The 19,043-nt window shown below is 63.0% G+C and overlaps 1 protein-coding gene across 1 annotated transcript in view; it reads right to left on the bottom strand.

Annotated features, from left to right (window-relative positions):
• AHNAK2 (AHNAK nucleoprotein 2) overlaps window positions 1-17,014 on the bottom strand; it is a 22,310-nt gene extending 5,296 nt beyond the window's left edge. Inside the window, exons 1-9 of the mRNA XM_049611970.1 lie at window positions 16,883-17,014; window positions 16,018-16,198; window positions 9,460-9,518; window positions 9,267-9,365; window positions 8,540-8,650; window positions 7,587-7,737; window positions 7,129-7,313; window positions 1,750-6,984; window positions 358-1,707 (exon numbers count right to left, since the gene is read on the bottom strand). Coding sequence (XP_049467927.1) covers window positions 358-1,707; window positions 1,750-6,984; window positions 7,129-7,313; window positions 7,587-7,737; window positions 8,540-8,650; window positions 9,267-9,365; window positions 9,460-9,518; window positions 16,018-16,198; window positions 16,883-17,014 — 7,503 coding nt within the window. The remainder of the gene's footprint in view (window positions 1-357; window positions 1,708-1,749; window positions 6,985-7,128; window positions 7,314-7,586; window positions 7,738-8,539; window positions 8,651-9,266; window positions 9,366-9,459; window positions 9,519-16,017; window positions 16,199-16,882) is intronic.
• Between the last annotated feature and the right edge of the window lie 2,029 nt (window positions 17,015-19,043).

Below are 19,043 nucleotides of genomic sequence, written 5' to 3'. Positions count from 1 at the left end.
CACCTCCTTGTCTCCCAGGGTAACGTCACCCTCCAACTTGGCGGTGGATGCCTGGATGTCTAAGTCTGCACTGGGCAGGGTCACATCCACGTCGGGCACGCTCACCTCCACTTTTGGGCCCTTCAGGTCCACCTTGGGCCCCTTGACGTCCACCTGGGGTGCCTTAAAGTCCACTTTGGGCATCTTCATGCTGGGTATGTGCACCGTGGGCAGGTGCCCTTTGACTCCGGCTCCTGCCGAGGGTTCCTGGAGCTCCCCTTCAGGTATTTGGCCTTCTGGAAACTTCATGCCCACCATGGCAGTCTTGACCTCTAGGTCGGCAGATGGCAGCCTAATGGTCACATCACTGGTCTTGACCTCAGCTTCCATGGGAGGCAGGGAAACTTCCGCCTGGATCTTAGGCACGGAAACATCCACCGCGGCCTCCAAGGACTTGCTTGGCGCTGAGGCACCAAAGGACGGCATCTTGAACTTGGGCATTTTGAACTTGCTGTCTCTAGCGGTCACCTCCTTGTCTCCCAGGGTAACGTCACCCTCCAACTTGGCGGTGGGTGCCTGGACGTCCACGTCTGCACTGGGCAGGGTCACATCCACGTCGGGCACGCTCACCTCCACTTTTGGGCCCTTCAGGTCCACCTTGGGCCCCTTGATGTCCACTTGGGGGGCCTTCATGTCCACCTTGGGCCCCTTGATATCCACCTGGGGTGCCTTAAAGTCCACTTTGGGCATCTTCATGCTGGGTATGTGCACCTTGGGCAGGTGCCCTTTGACTCCGGCTCCTGCAGTGGGTTCTTGGAGCTCCCCCTCAGGTATTTGGCCTTCTGGAAGCTTCATGCCCACCATGGCAGTCTTGACCTCTAGGTCGGCAGATGGCAGCTCAACGGTCACATCACTGGACTTGACCTCAGCATCCATGGAGGGCAGGGACACTTCTGCCTGGATCTTGGGCAGGGACACATCCACCGCGGCCTCCAAGGACTTGCTTGGTGCCGAGGCACCGAAGGATGGCATCTTGAACTTGGGCATTTTGAACTTGCTGTCTCTAGCTGTCACCTCCTTGTCTTCCAGGGTAACCTCACCCTCCAACTTGGCGGTCGGTGCCTGGACATCCATCTCCACACTAGGCAGGGTCACATCCACGTCAGGGGCGCTCACCTCCCCTTTGGGTCCCTTGATGTCCACCTTGGGCCCCTTGATGTCCACCTGGGGGCCTTTCATGTCCACTTTGGGCATCTTGATGCTGGGCATGTGCACCTTGGGCAGGTGCCCTTTGAACCCGGCTCCTGCTGAGGGCTCCTGGAACTCTCCCTCGGGCACCTGAACATCAGGGAGCTTCTGACCCACCGTGGAAGTCTTGAGTTCTAGGTCAGCAGCTGGCAGCTCAACGGTAACATCACTGGTCTTGACCTCAGCTTCCATGGAAGGCAGGGACACTTCTGCCTGGATCTTAGGCACGGAAACATCCATCGCGGCTTCCAAGGACTTGCTTGGGGCTGAGGTACCGAAGGACGGCATCTTGAACTTGGGCATTTTGAACTTGCTGTCTCTAGCGGTCACCTCCTTGTCTCCCAGGGTAACGTCACCCTCCAACTTGGCGGTTGGTGCCTGGACGTCCACCTCTGCGCTGGGCAGGGTCACATCCACGTCGGGCGCACTCACCTCCCCTTTTGGGCCCTTCAGGTCTACCTTGGGCCCCTTGATGTCCACCTGGGGGGCCTTCATGTCGAACCTGGGCCCCTTGATTTCCACCTGGGGTGCCTTAAAGTCCACTTTGGGCATCTTGATGCTGGGCATGTGCACCTTGGGCAGGTGCCCTTTGACTCCGGCTCCTGCAGTTGGTTCCTGGAGCTCCCCTTCAGGTATTTGGCCTTCTGGAAGCTTCACGCCCACCATGGCAGTCTTGACCTCTAGGTCGGCAGATGGCAGCTCAACGGTCACATCACTGGACTTGACCTCAGCTTCCATGGAGGGCAGGGACACTTCCGCCTGGATCTTGGGCAGGGACACGTCCGCCGCGTCCTCCAAGGACTTGCTTGGTGTTGAGGCACCGAAAGATGGCATCTTGAGCTTGGGCATTTTGAACTTGCTGTCTCTAGCGGTCACCTCCTTGTCTCCCAGGGTAACGTCACCCTCCAATTTGGTGGTGGTTGCCTGGATATCCATGTCCACACTGGGCAGGGTCACATCCACGTCAGGGGTGCTCACCTCCCTTTTGGGTCCCTTGATGTCCACCTTGGGCCCCTTGATGTCCACCTGGGAGGCTTTGATGTCCACTTTGGGCATCTTGATGCTGGGCATGTGCACCTTGGGCAGGTGCCCTTTGAACCCGGCTCCTGTCGAGGGTTCCTGGAGCTCCCCTTCAGGAATTTGGCCTTCTGGAAGCTTCATGCCCACCACGGCAGTCTTGACCTCTAGGTCGGCAGATGGCAGCTCAACGGTCACATCACTGGTCTTGACCTCAGCTTCCATGGAGGGCAGGGACACTTCCGCCTGAATCTTGGGCCGGGACACGTCCACCGCGGCCTCCAAGGACTTGCTTGGTGCTGAGGCACCGAAAGATGGCATCTTGAACTTGGGCATTTTGAACTTGCTGTCTCTAGTGGTCACCTCCTTGTCTCCCAGGGTAACGTCACCCTCCAACTTGGCGGTGGGTGCCTGGACGTCCACGTCTGCACTGGGCAGGGTCACATCCATGTCGGGTACGCTCACCTCCACTTTTGGGCCCTTCAGGTCCACCTTGGGCCCCTTGATGTCCACCTGGGGGCCTTTCATGTCCACTTTGGGCATCTTGATGCTGGGCATGTGCACTTTGGGCAGGTGCCCTTTGAACCCGGCTCCTGCTGAGGGCTCCTGGAACTCTCCCTCGGGCACCTGAACATCAGGGAGCTTCTGACCCACCGTGGAAGTCTTGAGTTCTAGGTCAGCAGATGGCAGCTCAACGGTCACATCACTGGTCTTGACCTCAGCTTCTATGGAAGGCAGGGACACTTCCGCCTGGATCTTAGGCACGGAAATGTCCACCGCGGCCTCCAAGGACTTACTTGGCGCTTTGGCACCGAAGGACGGCATCTTGAACTTGGGCATTTTGAACTTGCTGTCTCTAGCGGTCACCTCCTTGTCTCCCAGGTTAACGTCACCCTCCAACTTGGTGGTGGGTGTCTGGACGTCCATCTGCACACTGGGTAGGGTCACTTCCATGTCAGGGGCGGTCACCTCCCCTTTGGGGCCCTTCAGGTCCACCTTGGGTCCTTTGATGTCCAACTTGGGTGCCTTGATGTCCACCTGGGGCGCCTTAAAGTCCACTTTGGGCATCTTCATGCCTGGCATTTGCACCTTGAGCAATTGCCCTTTGACTCCGGCTCCTGCCGAGGGTTCCTGGAGCTCCCCTTCAGGTATTTGTCCTTCTGGAAGCTTCATGCCCACCATGGCAGTCTTGACCTCTAGGTCGGCAGATGGCAGCTCAACAGTCACATCACTGGTCTTGACCTCAGCTTCCATGGAAGGCAGGGACACTTCCGCCTGGATCTTGGGCACGGAAATGTCCACCGCGGCCTCCAAGGACTTGCTTGGGGCTGAGGCACCGAAGGATGGCATCTTGAACTTGGGCATTTTGAACTTGCTGTCTCTAGCGTTAACCTCCTTGTCTCCCAGGGTAACATCACCCTCCAACTTGGCGGTGGGTGCCTGGACATCCATCTCCACACTGGGCAGGGTCACATCCACATCAGGGGCGCTCACCTCCCCTTTGGGTCCCGTGATGTCCACCTTGGGCCCCTTGATGTCCAACTGGGGGGCTTTGATGTCCACTTTGGGCATCTTGATGCTGGGCATGTGCACCTTGGGCAGGTGCCCTTTGAACCCGGCTCCTGTTGAGGGCTCCTGGAACTCTCCCTCGGGCACCTGGACATCAGGGAGCTTATGATCTACCGTGGAAGACTTGAGTTCTAGGTCAGCAGCTGGCAGCTCAACGGTCACATCACTGGTCTTGACCTCAGTTTCCATGGGAGGCAGGGACACTTCCGCCTGGGTCTTGGGCACGGAAACGTCCACCGCGGCCTCCAAGGACTTGCTTGGTGCTGATGCACCGAAAGATGGCCTCTTGAACTTGGGCATTTTGAACTTGCCGTCTCTAGTGGTCACCTCCTTTTCTCCCAGGGTAACGTCACCCTCTAACTTGGCGGTGGGTGCATGGACGTCCATCTGCACACTGGGCAGGGTCACATCCACGTCAGGGGCGCTCACCTCCCCTTTGGGGCCCTTCAGGTCCACCTTCGGTCCTTTGATGTCCAACTTGGGTGCCTTGATGTCCACCTGGGGTGCCTTAAAGTCCACTTTGGGCATCTTCATGCCTGGCATTTGCACCTTGGGCAGGTGCCCTTTGACTCCGGCTCCTGCCGAGCGTTCCTGGAGCTCCCCTTCAGGTATTTGGCCTTCTGGAAGCTTCATGCCCACCATGGCAGTCTTGACCTCTAGGTCGGCAGATGGCAGCTCAACGGTCACATCACTGGACTTGACCTCAGCTTCCCTGGAGGGCAGGGACACTTCCGCCTGAATCTTGGGCCGGGACACGTCCACCGCGGCCTCCAAGGACTTGCTTGGCACTGAGGCACCGAAAGATGGCATCTTGAACTTGGGCATTTTGAACTTGCTGTCTCTAGTGGTTACCTCCTTGTCTCCCAGGGTAATGTCACCCTCCAACTTGGCGGTGGGTGCCTGGACGTCCACGTCTGCGCTGGGCAGGGTCACATCCACGTCGGGCCTGCTTACCTCCCCTTTGGGTTCCTTGATTTCCACCTTGGTCCCCTTGATGTCCGTCTGGGGCACCTTGATGTCGACCTTGGGCATCTTCATGCTGGGCATCTGTACCTCAGGCAGCTGGCCCTTGATCCTGGGCCCTTCTGCTTTACTCTTCAGCCCAGACACAGACACGTGTCCTTTGGGGAGGGACATATCCACTTCTGCCCCACGAGGGTCGATATCAGCAGTAGGCAGCTGCATGGCGCCCTCTGGGGCTCGGATCTCCCCTCTCAGGTAGGGCAGTTTGGCCTCTGTGCCATCCTTGGACACGGGCACGTCCACGTCCACGTCCACGGATGTTCCCAAATCTTTGCTTGGGGCTGAGGTGCCAAAGGATGGCATCTTGAACTTGGGCATTTTGAACTTGCTGTCTCTGCTGGTCACCTCCTTGTCTCCCAGGGTAACGTCACCCTCCAGCTTGGCATCTGTTGCCTGAAGGTCCCTCTCCACACTGGGCAGGGTCACATCCACGTCGGGAGCCCTCACCTCCCCTTTGGTGCCCTTCAGGTCCACCTTGGGCCCCTTGATGTCCACCTGGGGCGCCTTAAAGTCCACTTTGGGCATCTTCATGCTGGGTATGTGCACCTTGGGCAGGTGCCCTTTGACCCCGGCTCCTGCTGAGGGTTCCTGGAGCTCCCCTTCAGGTATTGGGCCTTTTGGAACCTTCTCCCCCACCGTGGATGTCTTGAGTTCTAGGTCAGCAGATGGCAGCTCAACAGTCACATCATTGCTCTTGACCTCAGCTTCCATGGAAGGCAGGGACACTTCCGCCTGGATCTTGGGCAGGGACACGTCCACCGTGGCCTCCAAGGACTTGCTTGGCACGGAGGCACCGAAGGATGGCATCTTGAACTTGGGCATTTTGAACTTGCTGTCTCTGGCGGCCACCTCCCTGTCTCCCAGAGTAAAATCGGCTTGAGTTGTCCGAACACCCTCTGTTTCTCCCTCTGTGGCTCCTGAGTCTCGCTCAGGTGTGTCTAATTTTGTTTTCTCGCGTTCTGACTGTTTGACTCTGGCCACTGTCTGTGCGGTCAGAATGGTGAGCGTGCTCTCCATTTCTCTGTCTTGTTCCTGGCCTGATTTTATGTCCTTTCCTGGAGACCACCCGAATGAGGGTGTTTTGAATTTGAACCTAGTTTTCCTCTCCTGTCTGCCCTGTGCGTGTGTGTCCCCGTCTTCGGCGTGTGCCTCTCCGTGCCCTGCCTCAGCTCCCTCTGCTCCTCCTTCCTCCCGTTCTGTCAGGGGCCCTGCAGGCTTTCCGGCCAACTGTGGCCCTGGTCCGTGGTCCGGCTGCTCTTTGATGCCCGTGGCCTCTGCTGTAGGACCTCCGTGTCTGGGTCCCTGCAGTCGTGCTGCTGTGCCCGCTTCTCCGTCTGGCATTGTTTCTTTGCAGAATTCAAAGTTGGGCGTTTTGACATCGGCTATTTGGATTTGGAACTCCAGTTGGCGGCCCTGTGTGTCCACTTTGCCTTGCAGAGCCGATGTGGCAATCCCAGTTTCTGTGCCCTGGACCGCTTCTCTGTGGCCATCTCCACCTGGCTTTGGGCCTGAGTCCTTTCCGGGTTTCCCATCTGACACAGAGTCGACCTGGTCCTTCGCTTCCTTTGTCTTTCTTCGGCGCCTGGGTGCCACGCTGGCCCCGTCCCCCAAGGCTCCCTCGCTGGGGCGGCCCGGCTCCACGGGTTGCTGGGCAGTGAGAGCTGATGTCCCCTCTGGTCCCTCCACCGTCCTGTCTGTGCTGGCCTTGGCGCCCTCTTGGCTGTCATCCCAGGATGCTGCCTCCTCTAGGACCCCGGACTGGACCTCTGTGCTCGGCCTCGCCCCCGGTGTTGGACCCTTCCCTGAGCCCACTCTGAATCGCAGGTTCAGGAATCTTCTCCTCCGCTGGCCGTCCGGTCCTGCCTTCTGCTCCTGCTCCTCTGTTGGGAGCTGGGCCTCTGTGTCTGTGCTCGTGGGGGACATGTCAGGTGGGTGTCCTCGCTCACGGGCCTCTGAAGAGCTGTGTGACCTCCGCGGCCCTGACCTGGGCTTGGTCTTTATTGACTGGAATTTGGGCCAGGAGAGCCTCTCGTTTTGGGACGGCCTGCCCCTGCCCTCCCTGGGCTTGGAGATCAGTCTCTCCTTGTCTCCACTTCCTTCCACAGTTTTCGTGGGGGTCTCTGTGCACCCATTGGCGACATCTTTGTCCTGAAATACAAGGACAGGGAGCGTGGCAGCAGTAGCATGGGAATTCTAGGGCCCTGGGCTCACGGGACAGATGCGGGAGGGGAGGGCGCCCCCCCACTCAGCCTCGGCCCCGGGAGCGGGGCGGTCGGCGGGGCCCAGCCTCACCTGCGTCTCACTGTCCTTGCGGCCGGGCTGAGCGCCACTGGAGACCCCTTCCTCATCCCCTGCGGCAGGACGTTTCCGTCTGACTTGGAATTGAACCTTGTAAGGCTCTGAGTACTGAAGAATTTTGAGAGCGTCTTCATATTTAATGTTGTCAAAGAATATGGTTGCACTGAGCAGCTGATCACCTAGACAAACACAGAGTGGGCCCTTGGCCTCAGTTTCCCCGCTCTCGCCATTCCTTCCAGAGATACAGGAGTGTGTGAGAGGGGTCCCTGACGGGGAGCCCGGCCCACCCTGCACGGAGCCCTGCGTGGGAAGGAGGCCACCCAGCCGCACAGAGAGCAAGCCCGGCTCAGCCCGAAAGGGCCTGGCGGGGTCCTCGGGGGCATCCTGAGCCCCGGGGCCCTCCCGTCCTGGTGGGACCCGTGGGGACTGCAGGGGTGGGGCGGCCAAGGCACCTTCTCTTAGGCTGAAGAGCTTGGCGGCGGAGGAGTCCTTCAGCACCTGCTTGATGAAAATCCCTTGGTCTCCGCCCCCTGTGACGCTGTAGCCGCTGGCTCCGGCCTCCACCTCTGTCCTCAGCGTCACCTCTGTCGCCTCCTGCACGGACTGGATCAGAAGCACATCGGGGCCGTGGCGACCATCGGGCTGTGCCGCTGTGGCCGTCGGTGCTCGGAGCCCCCCTGCCCTGCACACGGGGATCCCAGAGTCCCGCCCCTCATCCAGGTGATGCGGGGAAGAGGAGGAGCCCCCAGCCAGAGCCCAGGCTGTGTGTCCGAGCTCCGAGCTCCGGAGGAAGCCAGCTGCAAGCCACCTCCGGTGGGAGCGGCCTCCTCGCACCCCCACCCCCACCCGCCAGGACTCGGGGGCAGCCCCGTAGGCCCAACGGGGCCGAGGAGGCTGGCCTTCCGGCTCAGCGGCCAAAATCTCGTTCCTTCTGCACACACTCCGGCAGCGATGACGTGCAGCGTGGCCGATACTCTCTGAGGAGCCCCCGGGGCGCACGGCACACAGTGCGGCCAGCCTGACCTCAGACCCAGCGGATGCTTCCGGTCCCAGCCGGCTTCAGAGGTGCTGACCCACCGACGGCAGAGCAGGCCGCCTCGGAAGGCAGCGCGCCCTCCTCACAGGGAGCCCCCAGAACCCAGCCTCGCCCCTGGCTTGTGAAGCAGCTGCACCCATTACACAGCCAGGGACACTGAGGCCCACGCGCCTGGCTCTACCGGCCCGGTATCCCTGCCCCCCCACCCATAGGTTTCAGGGGAACCCCGGACCAGCCTCTGGAGCCCCTGCCCGCAGACCAGGCCTGACAAAAGCGACAGGCAAGTCCCTCTCCTTGCTCCGACCCGCCACCCCCACCCCCCCAGAGCGGGCCCCCCCCACCCCGACCCTCGGGCGCGGCCACACCCACCTGCCGACGACTCATCCTGGAAAACGTTCGAGCGTCTCCCGAATCTCGCTTCCACCAGGACCTCCGACCCCCCGAGCCCGAGGAAGCCCGCCTTCTCCGTGTGTCCTCCCCCTGCAGGCACAGATGCCAGGGGTCACCCACCTGCCTCAGCCCCGAGCACGCGGGGGGGCCCGGAGCGGTGCCGCGTGCCAGGGAGCCGAGCGCGTGGGGCGGCGGGGAGGCGGCCCTTGGCCCTGGTGCTTCCTGACCGGGCCCAGCCCCCAGGCCCCAGCGCCCGCACCCAGGGCAAACCCCAGGGCAACTGGGGTTTTGTGTGGAGGGGGAGGAGGAAATAAAAGAAAACAAGGATTTAGCAAGAAGGCGCCCCCCCGGGCCTCCCCCGGCCCCCCAGGCCCCCTCCCCGGCCTCCCCCCGGGCCTCCTCCCCGAGACCGCGTGTGTGCACGTCCAGAGTGCGGGCTCTCTTCCCCCGCACGCACACACGCACACATGTGCCATCTCAACTGCGTCCCGGCCACCTGAAGGGAGGGGTCCCGAGGGACAGAAGGTCAGGATGTGGGAGCGGCTGGAACCGTGGCCCAGGGGGCGGCAGGGCAGGGCAGGGCAGGGCGGTGTGGCTGCACAAATGGTGCCAGTTGCCCCCACGGGGCGACGAAGGAGACGCGGCCCCCTGTGGCCCCACACCCGCACTTTCCCTCAGCCTGCGGGTCTCCGTCCGGCAGGCTTACCGGGAGTCCAAAGCCGGCACCCTCAGCAGTGCATTCGTAGACCGGCGAGGACCCCTGCGGCCTCGGCCGGACGATCTCGTCCACCGGCCCTTCGGTCACCTGGCAGGAGAGGACAATCAGGGGGGCTCTGCCGAGGCCCGCCAAAGGACGGGGGCTGTGTCGGGAGGGCATGCATCCCCCGGGCCTTGCTTACAGAGGGGTCCTCTTCCGTTTCTGCATCTGGGTCCTCAGACTGCAGCTGCCGGCCAGACACTGCGGAGAGAGAGGCTGAGTCAGTGCGGCCTCGGGGGTGCGGAGACCAGATGGCGGGCCCGGGGGGAGGGGCCCCGGAGAGTCTACGCACCGTGTTCGTGCACACGTGGCCCCATCCCGGACGCCGGGCCTGAGGGCACGCGCAGGCCGGATGGCAGAGAGCCTGCACGAGGGGAGCTCAGACAAGGCACACTTCACGGATTCAGTCCAAGAAAGTCAGGAGACAAACACGCAGGAAAGAACGCGCCCAGCCCCGAGGGAGGCCGGGGTGCAGGGCTGCCGCGGTACGGAACCCATGGTGTCCAGCAGTCGGCCGAGGGTCACGCGACACGCAAAGAAACAGGAAAGTATGATCCATACTGAGGAACAAGCAAGTGCTGGAAATTCTCTGAATGTCCACAGGTGTTGGATTGAGCACAGACTTCCAAGCAGCCACAAGAAACGGAAAGTACGATGGCTTAGTGAAGAGACGTCGTCGCAAAGACGTACAAGTGACAACAAAGCTACACAGAGATTCTGGAGTTGAAAAGTGTACTACTGGGACTCAATATCAGAACTGAGATGCCAGAAGAAAGAATCGAAAAACTCGAAAGCGAAGAGAAATTGGCCGCTTTGGTCTTTTCAGCCCCCTGGCTGCGGGAGGCTCGGCCGCAATCGTGAGCCACACAGCAATTATCCGCACCAGGAAGTTCATGCCCACCCGACGACTTCAGCGCAAGCAGCTGGTCACTGATGCTTCTCACCCCGGAAAGGCCACCGTACCTAAGACAGAAATTCGGGGAAAAGGAGCCAAATGGACAAGACCACACCAGACTCATCTCTGTGTTGGATTCAGAGCCCATTTTGATGGTGGCGCAGTTTATGATCCCTTGGGTCGTGCAGGAACAGCGAACCCAAACGTGGACTCGTAAGACACGGCCCGTCCACGAAGGAAAACGGGGAAAGGGACGCGAGAACAGAGCTAAGGACGTCAGGAGGTCTGCAAACGCCAGGTGGGCGCCAGCAACAAGGAGGAGGAAAGAGTCTGCAGGGACCATTGGTGATTCCTGAAAATCGCGGAGAAGTTTCCCGAGAGGATGAGTAAACTAAGAACTTGAAGAAGGAGAAGAAGAAGAAGAAGAAGAAGAAAAAGAAGAAATTGTCCAATTTGGAGAACAGAGGAAAAAAGGTTCAAGAGAACGAAAGCGCATGTGAGGTCGCGGGGCCACGTTCAGCCCAGCGGCACACAAGCAGTCGAAGGAAGGGAGAGAGAGAAAGAGGCGGGGGAAATGTGGTTTCCAACGGTATGTGGCGGTCGCAGCGAGCCAGACACAGAGAGGCCCGGCCCCGAACGCATCTGGGCCACAAGGTTGAAGAGGAGGAGGAAGGTGTGAAAGTGGCCAGAGAAGCAAGACCCGCCTGTGACGGGCTCGGCCGCACAGTTCACACCCAACACCCTGGGAGCCGGGAGGACGCGGCCCGAGGCACCCAAGCTGCTCAGGGGAAAAGCTTGTGAAGCAAGAATCCCGCGTCCAGCAAACCACCCTTCAAAAATCAAGGCAGGCGCGCCCGGGCGGCTCAGTCGGTGGGGCGTCCGACTTCGGCTCAGGTCGTGATCTCGCGGTTCGTGGGTTCGAGCCCCGCATCGGGCTCGGTGCTGACGGCTCGGAGCCTGGAGCCGCTTCGGATTCTGTGTCTCCCTCTCTCTCTGCCCCTCCCCCATGCGCTCTCTCTCTCAAAATAAGTAAATAAACATTTAAAATGAATGAACAAGTTAAACCAATTAAAATTAAAACCAACAGAACAAAACAAAGATCCCAGAACCAGACACCTAGACACGAAGCTGTGGGAAACAGATAGGTGTTTTCAGTCCCTCGTGCTGGGTCTGTTGGCGATCCGTGCAGAAAAATGTCAACCCTTACGTCAGCCACAGGAAGTATTAATGTCACGGGGATTGTCGTTCCAAAGTGGAAGGCTTAATAGTGAAGCTTCCAGGAGATAAACAGAAACGACTTTGCGGTAGGAAAGCGACTCTTAACCAGCGTACAGAAGCTCCCTGAAGGAAATGGCCAAGTGGTCTACGTGAAAGTGAAGAGCTTCTGTTCGTCAAAAGACACCACTGAGGGAGTGAGCAGTCAGGCCACGGGTTGGGCAGAGATTTGCAACACGCTTACCAAACCGCAGCCTCCTACCCAAAATGTACAAAGAATGCGTGCGACACAAAAGGAAAAGACAGACAACCCAGTGGAAGAATGGGCGAGAAGAACTCGGAAAGGCAAGTTCTCACCACAGACGACGCCGAGCCGTGAATTAACTTATGGAAAGGCACACAGCGTGCTGGGTCCTCAGGACAGCGGCCAGTGGGAGCTCCGAGATACCGCTCCACTGCCACAGTGGAACGGTGGGAACGGCGGGAACGGCGGGAACGGCGGGAACGGGCAAGGGGGCCCCCCCAGAGAGCTGTCCCGCACGTGGGCGACGGGAACGCCACCCTGATGTGGGCGTTGGGTGCACCGGCACAGTCGCTTTGGAAAACCTCCAGCGGTAGCTACTGAAGTCTGACCGCCCTGCTCTACGGCCCAGCGGCTCCGTACCCAAGGGCGTGCCCCCAAAAATGCACTCCCCAAAGGACAGGTACAGAAATGCCCATCCTGGCACCATGGTAGTACCAGAAACCAGAAAGTCTCAAATGTCCACCGGCAGTGGAGCGAGGAGAAACCGTGGCTATTTGTCCGACGGAATGCTCTCTGGCGACGACGTGACGGATAAAGGAGTGCAGATGGAAGTCTAGTCTATGCCGTTCGCCGTCAGGCACAAGCCCACGCACGTGACAAGCTTTCTGGGGAGGGCAGAGCCTGGGGGGAGGGCCTCTGGCGCCCGGACAGCTGCTTCTCCGCGGGGGCACTGGGGACACGCGTGTGGCCACTCGGGGAAAATGCATCAAGCCACACGCTTAGGATTTGTACTCTTCCCCGATAAGGAATCTTTAAGGGGCGCCTGGGTGGCTCCGTTGGTCGAGTGCCCAACTTCGGCCCAGGTTCGTGGGTTCGGGCCCCACGTCCGGCTCCGTGCTGACAGCTCAGAACCCGCTTCCGATCTTGCGTCCCCTCCTCTCTCTGACCCTTCCCCACGTGCCCCCTTCCCCACTCTCTCTCAAAAATAACCATTAACAATTTTTTTAAAAAGAGAGAATCTTTAAAATTCTACATAAAGTTGAAATGAGGAAATCATCAACTTCATGCCCGTGAACGCGCACATTCAGACGTACCGGGTTATCTGCAGACAAGCCCCCTGCGGACACTGCAGAGCGGACCAGACGGTTCTGTGATGAGTCAGCGATCAGCTCAGAACCTTCCCACACACACAGCTGAGCCCGGTGCCCCCCGAATCGTACTAAACATCCCGAGAGGAAACGCACTGATCTCACACCAGCTCTGGTGACACGGCTGGGGCCGAGGGGACGCACAGGTGCCCACCCACCCCAGCCAGCAGCGCGTCGGGAGAGGAAGGGTCTGGTCGGGGGTGCGGCCCGGGCCATCAGGCGAGGGGGGGGGGGGGGGGGAGGCTGCTCAGGGGGAGCTCCGCCAGGTGTCACCGGCCCGCCCAGAAACCCGCGGCCGCCCGTCCTCGCCCACAGCCTCCGCAGCCCAGCCGTTTCCCTGAGTCACACAACAAAACAGGAGCTGGCGACCGCCCTCTCCCCGGGCGTGTCCCTGGAGAGGCAGCGGGGCGGAGTCCCACAGGCCTGGGAAGGGCCACCCCCCACCTGCCAGCTGGGCGCCCTGTGCCTGGGGGTGGGGTGGGTGGGATGGGGGCGCGCGGCGGTGGGAGCCTCCCGCGGTGCAGCAGGGATCCCCGGCCCTGAGAAGCTGCACGCCCAAATCTACTCCAGGAGTGTCCCGTGGGCGTCCAGGGCCCGGGTGAGGAAAGGTGTTGACAGCACGGAGGCCGGGGCACACCCCTCGCTGGGAACCAGCCTCACCACAGCCCCTCGGGCTCCACACCCCTGCAGGGTGAAGAGCGGCTCTAAGAGGTGGCTCGCTCGGCCCCAGGCCGCACCCCACGGAGGTGCCGGGAGGTGCCGGGCTCGGGCTCTAGGCCCTCCTGCACCCCCCTAGGCACAGCCATTGGATGGCCCGCTCGGGCCCAGGGACGCACAAACAGGAAGGAGGAAATCCCGCCTGTCTGATGCCAGCAGACTGCCAGCCTTGGGCCCGCACCCCGGGGAGGGAGGAGGCCCCAGTGCCCCCAGAGCCTCCTCCCACCGGCCCCCATGCCCGTGGGCCCCCCTCAGCGGTGACTGCAGGGGAAGGTGTCCTGTCCTTCTGCCTGACCCCCCCCCTGCCCCCTGCGGCCCCACAGACAGGCTCTGTGGACAGTCCAGCCCCGGCGGTAGTCTCGAACAATGGCTACTAAAAATATAGTCACCCCCACTTTGCAGGGGCGACAGGCTGAGCCAGCCCAGCAGTTCTGGCTGCTGGCACCTGGTGTCCCCCAAAAGGCCCTCCCCCGGCCTCCTCCTGGCTCTGGGCCCTGCCGCGTCCATCCAGCCCCAAACCCTGACCTTTCCATGGCCTCGGATGTGACCGTAACATCCAACTGGGGCCGGTGCTTGTACCCAGGGTCGGGGAGGAGGGGCTCAGGACTTGGGGTGAGGGGTGAGGGGAGTACGCACCTGGGTCAGCAGAAAAGTTTCACTCCCCAGAATGTTGGAACATTCTAGGGCGGGGCTCAAGGAAGTGGGTCTGGGGAGAGGGCAGAGCCAAGGTGAGGTGAGCTGACAGGGGGAGCAGGTGCAGGGGGATGCAGACAGTGGGGTGTCTGCCCAGGATGACTCCCCCGCCCTCACCTTGCCCGTAAGGCTCTGGACCATGCTGGGGGCTCCCCTGTCAGCCCCTGGCCGTGGGGGTGCTCGGAGGGTCCAGAGCAGGGCCAGCCGTGGGTGGGGCAACCTTGCTTAAAGAAAACCCAAGTCTGCACGGAGACTGGCTGCCCTCCAGGCGGGCCAGGGATGGCGGGGGTGTTTGTGTGCCGCCAGGGCAGCGGTGGGCCCGGGGATCTGGGACAGGCAGGGAGGAGAGCTGCAAACGGGGACCCGGACCGTGGCCCGAGAAGCCATCGTGGGTGGGTGCGTGCGTGCATGCGCCTATGAGACCGTGGGTGTTGACGTGTGTGCCTGGCTCGAGAACCCTCCCTCGAGCACGGGCACACAGTCCTGGGCAAGGCCCCCCAGCCACGCAGGGGGCCATGGGGGCGCCTGAGTCAGCTCTCCCCTCAGGGGACACTACCCTTGGGCTTGGAGCCCAGGGCCGACACGGGCACACGGCACGCTGGGGCCTCACCCCATCCTGGAACTTCACGAGGAAAGTGCTGGGCTCGGCTGACTGGTCATGAGACCTTCAGACTTCCCGAAGCAACACCCGCAGGCAGCCAGGGCCTGCCCCCCTTCCCGACTTGCTCAGGGTAACCGTGCTGCTTGGGGAGGCCAGCTCGGCTCCCGCCTCTGCCCCCACGGCTCTTGCCTGGTTGCCCTGGCCTGGGGGCGAGGGTCCTGGCCCACCGGCTCTGCTGCTGCTACAGCCGCAAGCTGGACACTTCCACACCACCCTGTCCCGCCCCCAGATGCCCGGCCCCGTCTGCCGAGCCCCAGGACGCCCTCAGTCCTGCCTGCAGAGGCCTGGGCCCCAGACCTTTGGAGCCGCACCCCAGACTGGGCTCTCTCCCCGGCCCGGGCACTTCTCACGTTTGCTTCCTCTGCCGACTCACGGGCCCAGTGTGGCCACCCCGCCGTCATCTCTGGCCACCGCCTCATCGCTGGCCCCAAGCGCTCAGAGCCCGGCACACAGTAGGTGCATAATAAGGGCTAGTGCAGGAAGGAGACGGGGAGCAGGGCAGATCTCTTGGGAAGGGGCACGTCCCACCCAGTCTGAGGACGCCCCCGAGCTGTGGGACTAGGCGGGCAGTGGTGGGCCCAGCGCCTCTCCTTCTGCACCCGGAGAAACTGAGGCAGGGGGGGTGGGCACACCAGCCACCCGCTCCAAAGGGCCCGGCAGCCAAAAGGAAAGGCCCCCACAGTCCTGCCCGTCCCAGATGGGACTGGTGGGCCCGAGCCTATTTCTGTCTCTGAGCTGCCTGGCCAGGACCCCCCAGACATCCCGCCCACCCCCGCAGGCCCCCACCGCCCACGCGGCACCTGCAGGGGAGCTGGCCTTGCCTGAGGAGCCCTCCCCAGCCTCACGGTCCAGCCTGGGGACCTGCCTGTCCTGGGATGGCAGTGGCTATGCTTGGCCACAGCCTTGGCTGCCGTGAACTGACATGTCTGTCCTAAGGAGGGCTGGGGCTGAGGCAGGGCAGAGGGCCAGGGACATGACAGCCGTGCTCCCCAGCCCGAGCCCCCCACCCAGCCCCCTCAGGCCGACCGACTGGGCAGTGAAGAGGGCAGGGGCCCAAGGGCTGGACCTGGGCAGGGGACAGGGGCAGGGGGCAGGGGCAGGTACAGAGCACGGCCGCTGTGGCTTACCCAGCTCAGAAGTCCTCCCAGCTTGCCCAGGAGCGAAGGTCCCAGCCGGTGCTCCCTGCAGCTGCCCTCCCGGGTCCCTCCCCTCCACAGCCCTCCTCCGCTGCCAGGCCCTGGCCTCCTCCTCCTCAGGCCTGCCTGGAGCCCCACCAGAGGGATGGGCGGCCCCCTCACAGGCCCGGAGCTGGGCCAGGTCCCTCCCCCTGGGCTTCAAGGAGCTGGGGAGCCCGCCCCTCCCCCAGAGCCCCCCCCCCCCCCGCCCCCGCCCCAGCCCAAGCAGCTGACTGGGAGAGGAAACGCCTGCCCGCCCAGGGATGTCTGAGTCACTACCACCCGCCCGTGCAGTCCAGTCCAGTCCTGCTGCGTAGACAGGTACGCAGATGCAGATGTCAGATAGGACGCTCCGGGCAAGCTTTTCTTGGGCCCCGCGCCTCAGTTTCCCTGCAGGAAGCTGGCCAGGCTAGGGGGTGCAGGGCAGGGGAGGCGCAGCCCGAGGCGTACATAGGCCCCTCCAACAAAGTCCTGCCCCATCTGGGCTGAGGCCCCGGCCCAGGGCACAGCCAGCTCCTTCCACAGCAGACACCAGCAAGGCCAGAGCAGGGAAGGACCCAGCCCACCCAGGGCCCCGGGCGAGCGAGTGACCTTGTGGGTGGGGGGGGGGCACTGCTCACCCGCCGAGTCCCCCTGGGGCAGCCTGACCCCGGCCACCCTTCCAGCCCTGCTGCCACCTCTCCAGGTGGGTGCCCTGGGGGCCCAGGAACCTGCATCTGTCAACCCCTCCCCAGTCACTTGGCTAGAAGTGGTGGCTGAAGACCCCAGTCATCTGCTCCCCAAAGCTCCGGCTGCCTGGTCTGCCACATCTGGTCACCTCACCCTGCCGGCCCCGGGACTCAGCTCCCACGCTGGACACCGAGGGGCGGGTGGGAAGACGCAGACCCCAGGCCCGACCGGGCTGCAGGAGCCCCGGCAGGCCCAGGCAGGACCGCACCTGCCGTGCCATCGGCAGATCTCTTGCTGGGTCCCAGGGCCGCCCCGCCCTGCGCCCCACGGCCCCGCGGGGTGGGGCCCGGCTGGCTGCTGGCATCTGCACCCCACGAGCAGGTCGGAGCAGGCCTGCACAGCTGAGGGACCCACACGGGGTTCCAGGGCAGCGAGGGGTCAGGCCCGGCCCTGGGGAGGAGGCAGTGGGGCGGCCGAGCACACACCCCTGCCTGACACCACAGGCCAGGATCAGCAAGGTTGGGGGCTCTGGGGACAGCCGAGGGCAGCAGGCCCCACAGCAGAACAGGAGAAGCCAGGGGTGGCCTGGGGTGTGGTGCCGAGAAGGGGGATCCCAGGGAGGAAGGAGACTCTGGCCAGCCTGGGCCCGGGGCGTCGGGCACTCTTGAGCCCAGGGGTGGGCCACCAGTCCGGGAAGAAACGACGGCACCCAGGCCTCTCCCAGCCTCCCCTGTCCCTAAAACTTTAATGGTCACAGATGACTCTATGTCCAGTGAGACAGGAAAGCTGGTGGCCCAGACGATCCTCACCTGGGAGCTCTTTGTTTCCTGCCTGACACCCAGCAGATGTCACCTCCCCCAGGGCAGGGCTGAGCCTCCCCGGAGGAGAAGCAGGGTCACCCCCGCCCCTCCTCTCCTGAGCCCGGGTGCCCCAAACCCACAGAGCCACGTCCTCAGCCTCCCGATCTGCCGGCCGCGGGCCCTGGGCCCTGCCATAGCCCTGGTTCCCCGGCAGCCCGCAGGCTGCAGCCCTGCCCTTCCCTCCCCGACACCCCCCCCAGGCCCCCAGGGGTGCACGTGCTGCTTACTCTGCCCGGAGTGCTTTCCCAGCTCGGACCCTGGACTCTCTCCCACGTGTGGCTCGTGGCCAGTGCTGTGTGCGGGCGGCTCCCCTGCCCGTGGTTCCACACAGGTGCCAGCCAGATGGGAGAACTGGACATACAGGGCTCTGGGTCCAGACCACTGTGGCCTTGCAGGGGCAAGACCTTTCATTCCTCGTCCCCGGGATAGTGTCCAGTCCCATGGGGGTCCCATCCGGCTCTCTGGCCGGTAAGGGCCACGGTGCAAGGCCCTGCCCGCCTGCCAGCCCCCCGCTGCCGGCCTCCCGTGGCCAGGCAGGTGCTAGGGCAGCTGAAGGGGGTCTGATGAGCTGCGGCAGCACGGGTCCTGAGGGCCAGGCTGCCCAGCACACGTGTGCTGATGCCCACCGCACAGGTGGTTAAAGCCACCTGCACCCTGGGCTCCCACTCGGAGCCACCGTGGGAGCTCAACTGCTGTCCAGGGCCGGGCAGGGCGATGGGGGAGGAGGCCAGGCCCAGGCATGGCGTTCCTAGTGGGACGTGTCACAGAAGACCCCCGAGGTGCTGGTGCCACCCAGGAGTAAGGCCTGCCAGGGAGGGAGCCCGGGGAGGAGGCCATCCTCTTCCCCACCCGGGAGGGGCCCACGCCGATCCAGGGAACGAGGGCGTCAACAGGACGTAGGACGTAGGACGTAGGACGCAGGAGGGGGCAGAGCACCAGAGCCTGGCGCAGGTCGCCCAAGGCTGACCCCACTCAGAGCGGCAGCCGGCAGGGGGCTTGAGCCCCAAACAGAGGGGGCATGACTTGGCCAAATGGGGTCTCCTGCCCACTAACCTCCTGGCTTGGGAGGCCCCTCAAGCAGCAGGGGGTGCTGACAGGGAGGTGAGGCCCAGACGAGGACCCCACGAAGTCCCATCCCCGGCTGCTCCTTTCTGACACCCACACCCGGCGATGTGTCCAGGCACGGTGGGGGGGGGGGGGGAGGGGAGGGGGAGGGGGCGGGCAGCGGTGCAGCTCACAGACCCCCGTCAGGATTCCCACCCCAGACCCAGCAGGGCCCGGGAGCCTGCCAGCCAGCCTCTACCCCTGGCTCTCTGCCCACAGGTCCATCAGTCCCCTGGCGGTGATGTGGGTGCCGCGTCCCTCCAGAAAGCTATCTGGAGACGGGGCCCAATGCCATCCCAGGGCAGGGGTGTCCCCCCTCCTGCCTGGCCCCATCTCGTCCCACAG

This window comes from Panthera uncia (genome assembly GCF_023721935.1).
Source record: "Panthera uncia isolate 11264 chromosome B3 unlocalized genomic scaffold, Puncia_PCG_1.0 HiC_scaffold_1, whole genome shotgun sequence".
Classification (NCBI taxonomy): Eukaryota; Metazoa; Chordata; class Mammalia; order Carnivora; family Felidae; genus Panthera; species Panthera uncia.
The sequence above is the reverse complement of the archived record's forward strand: the minus strand, read 5'-3'. Positions and strand labels throughout refer to the sequence as shown.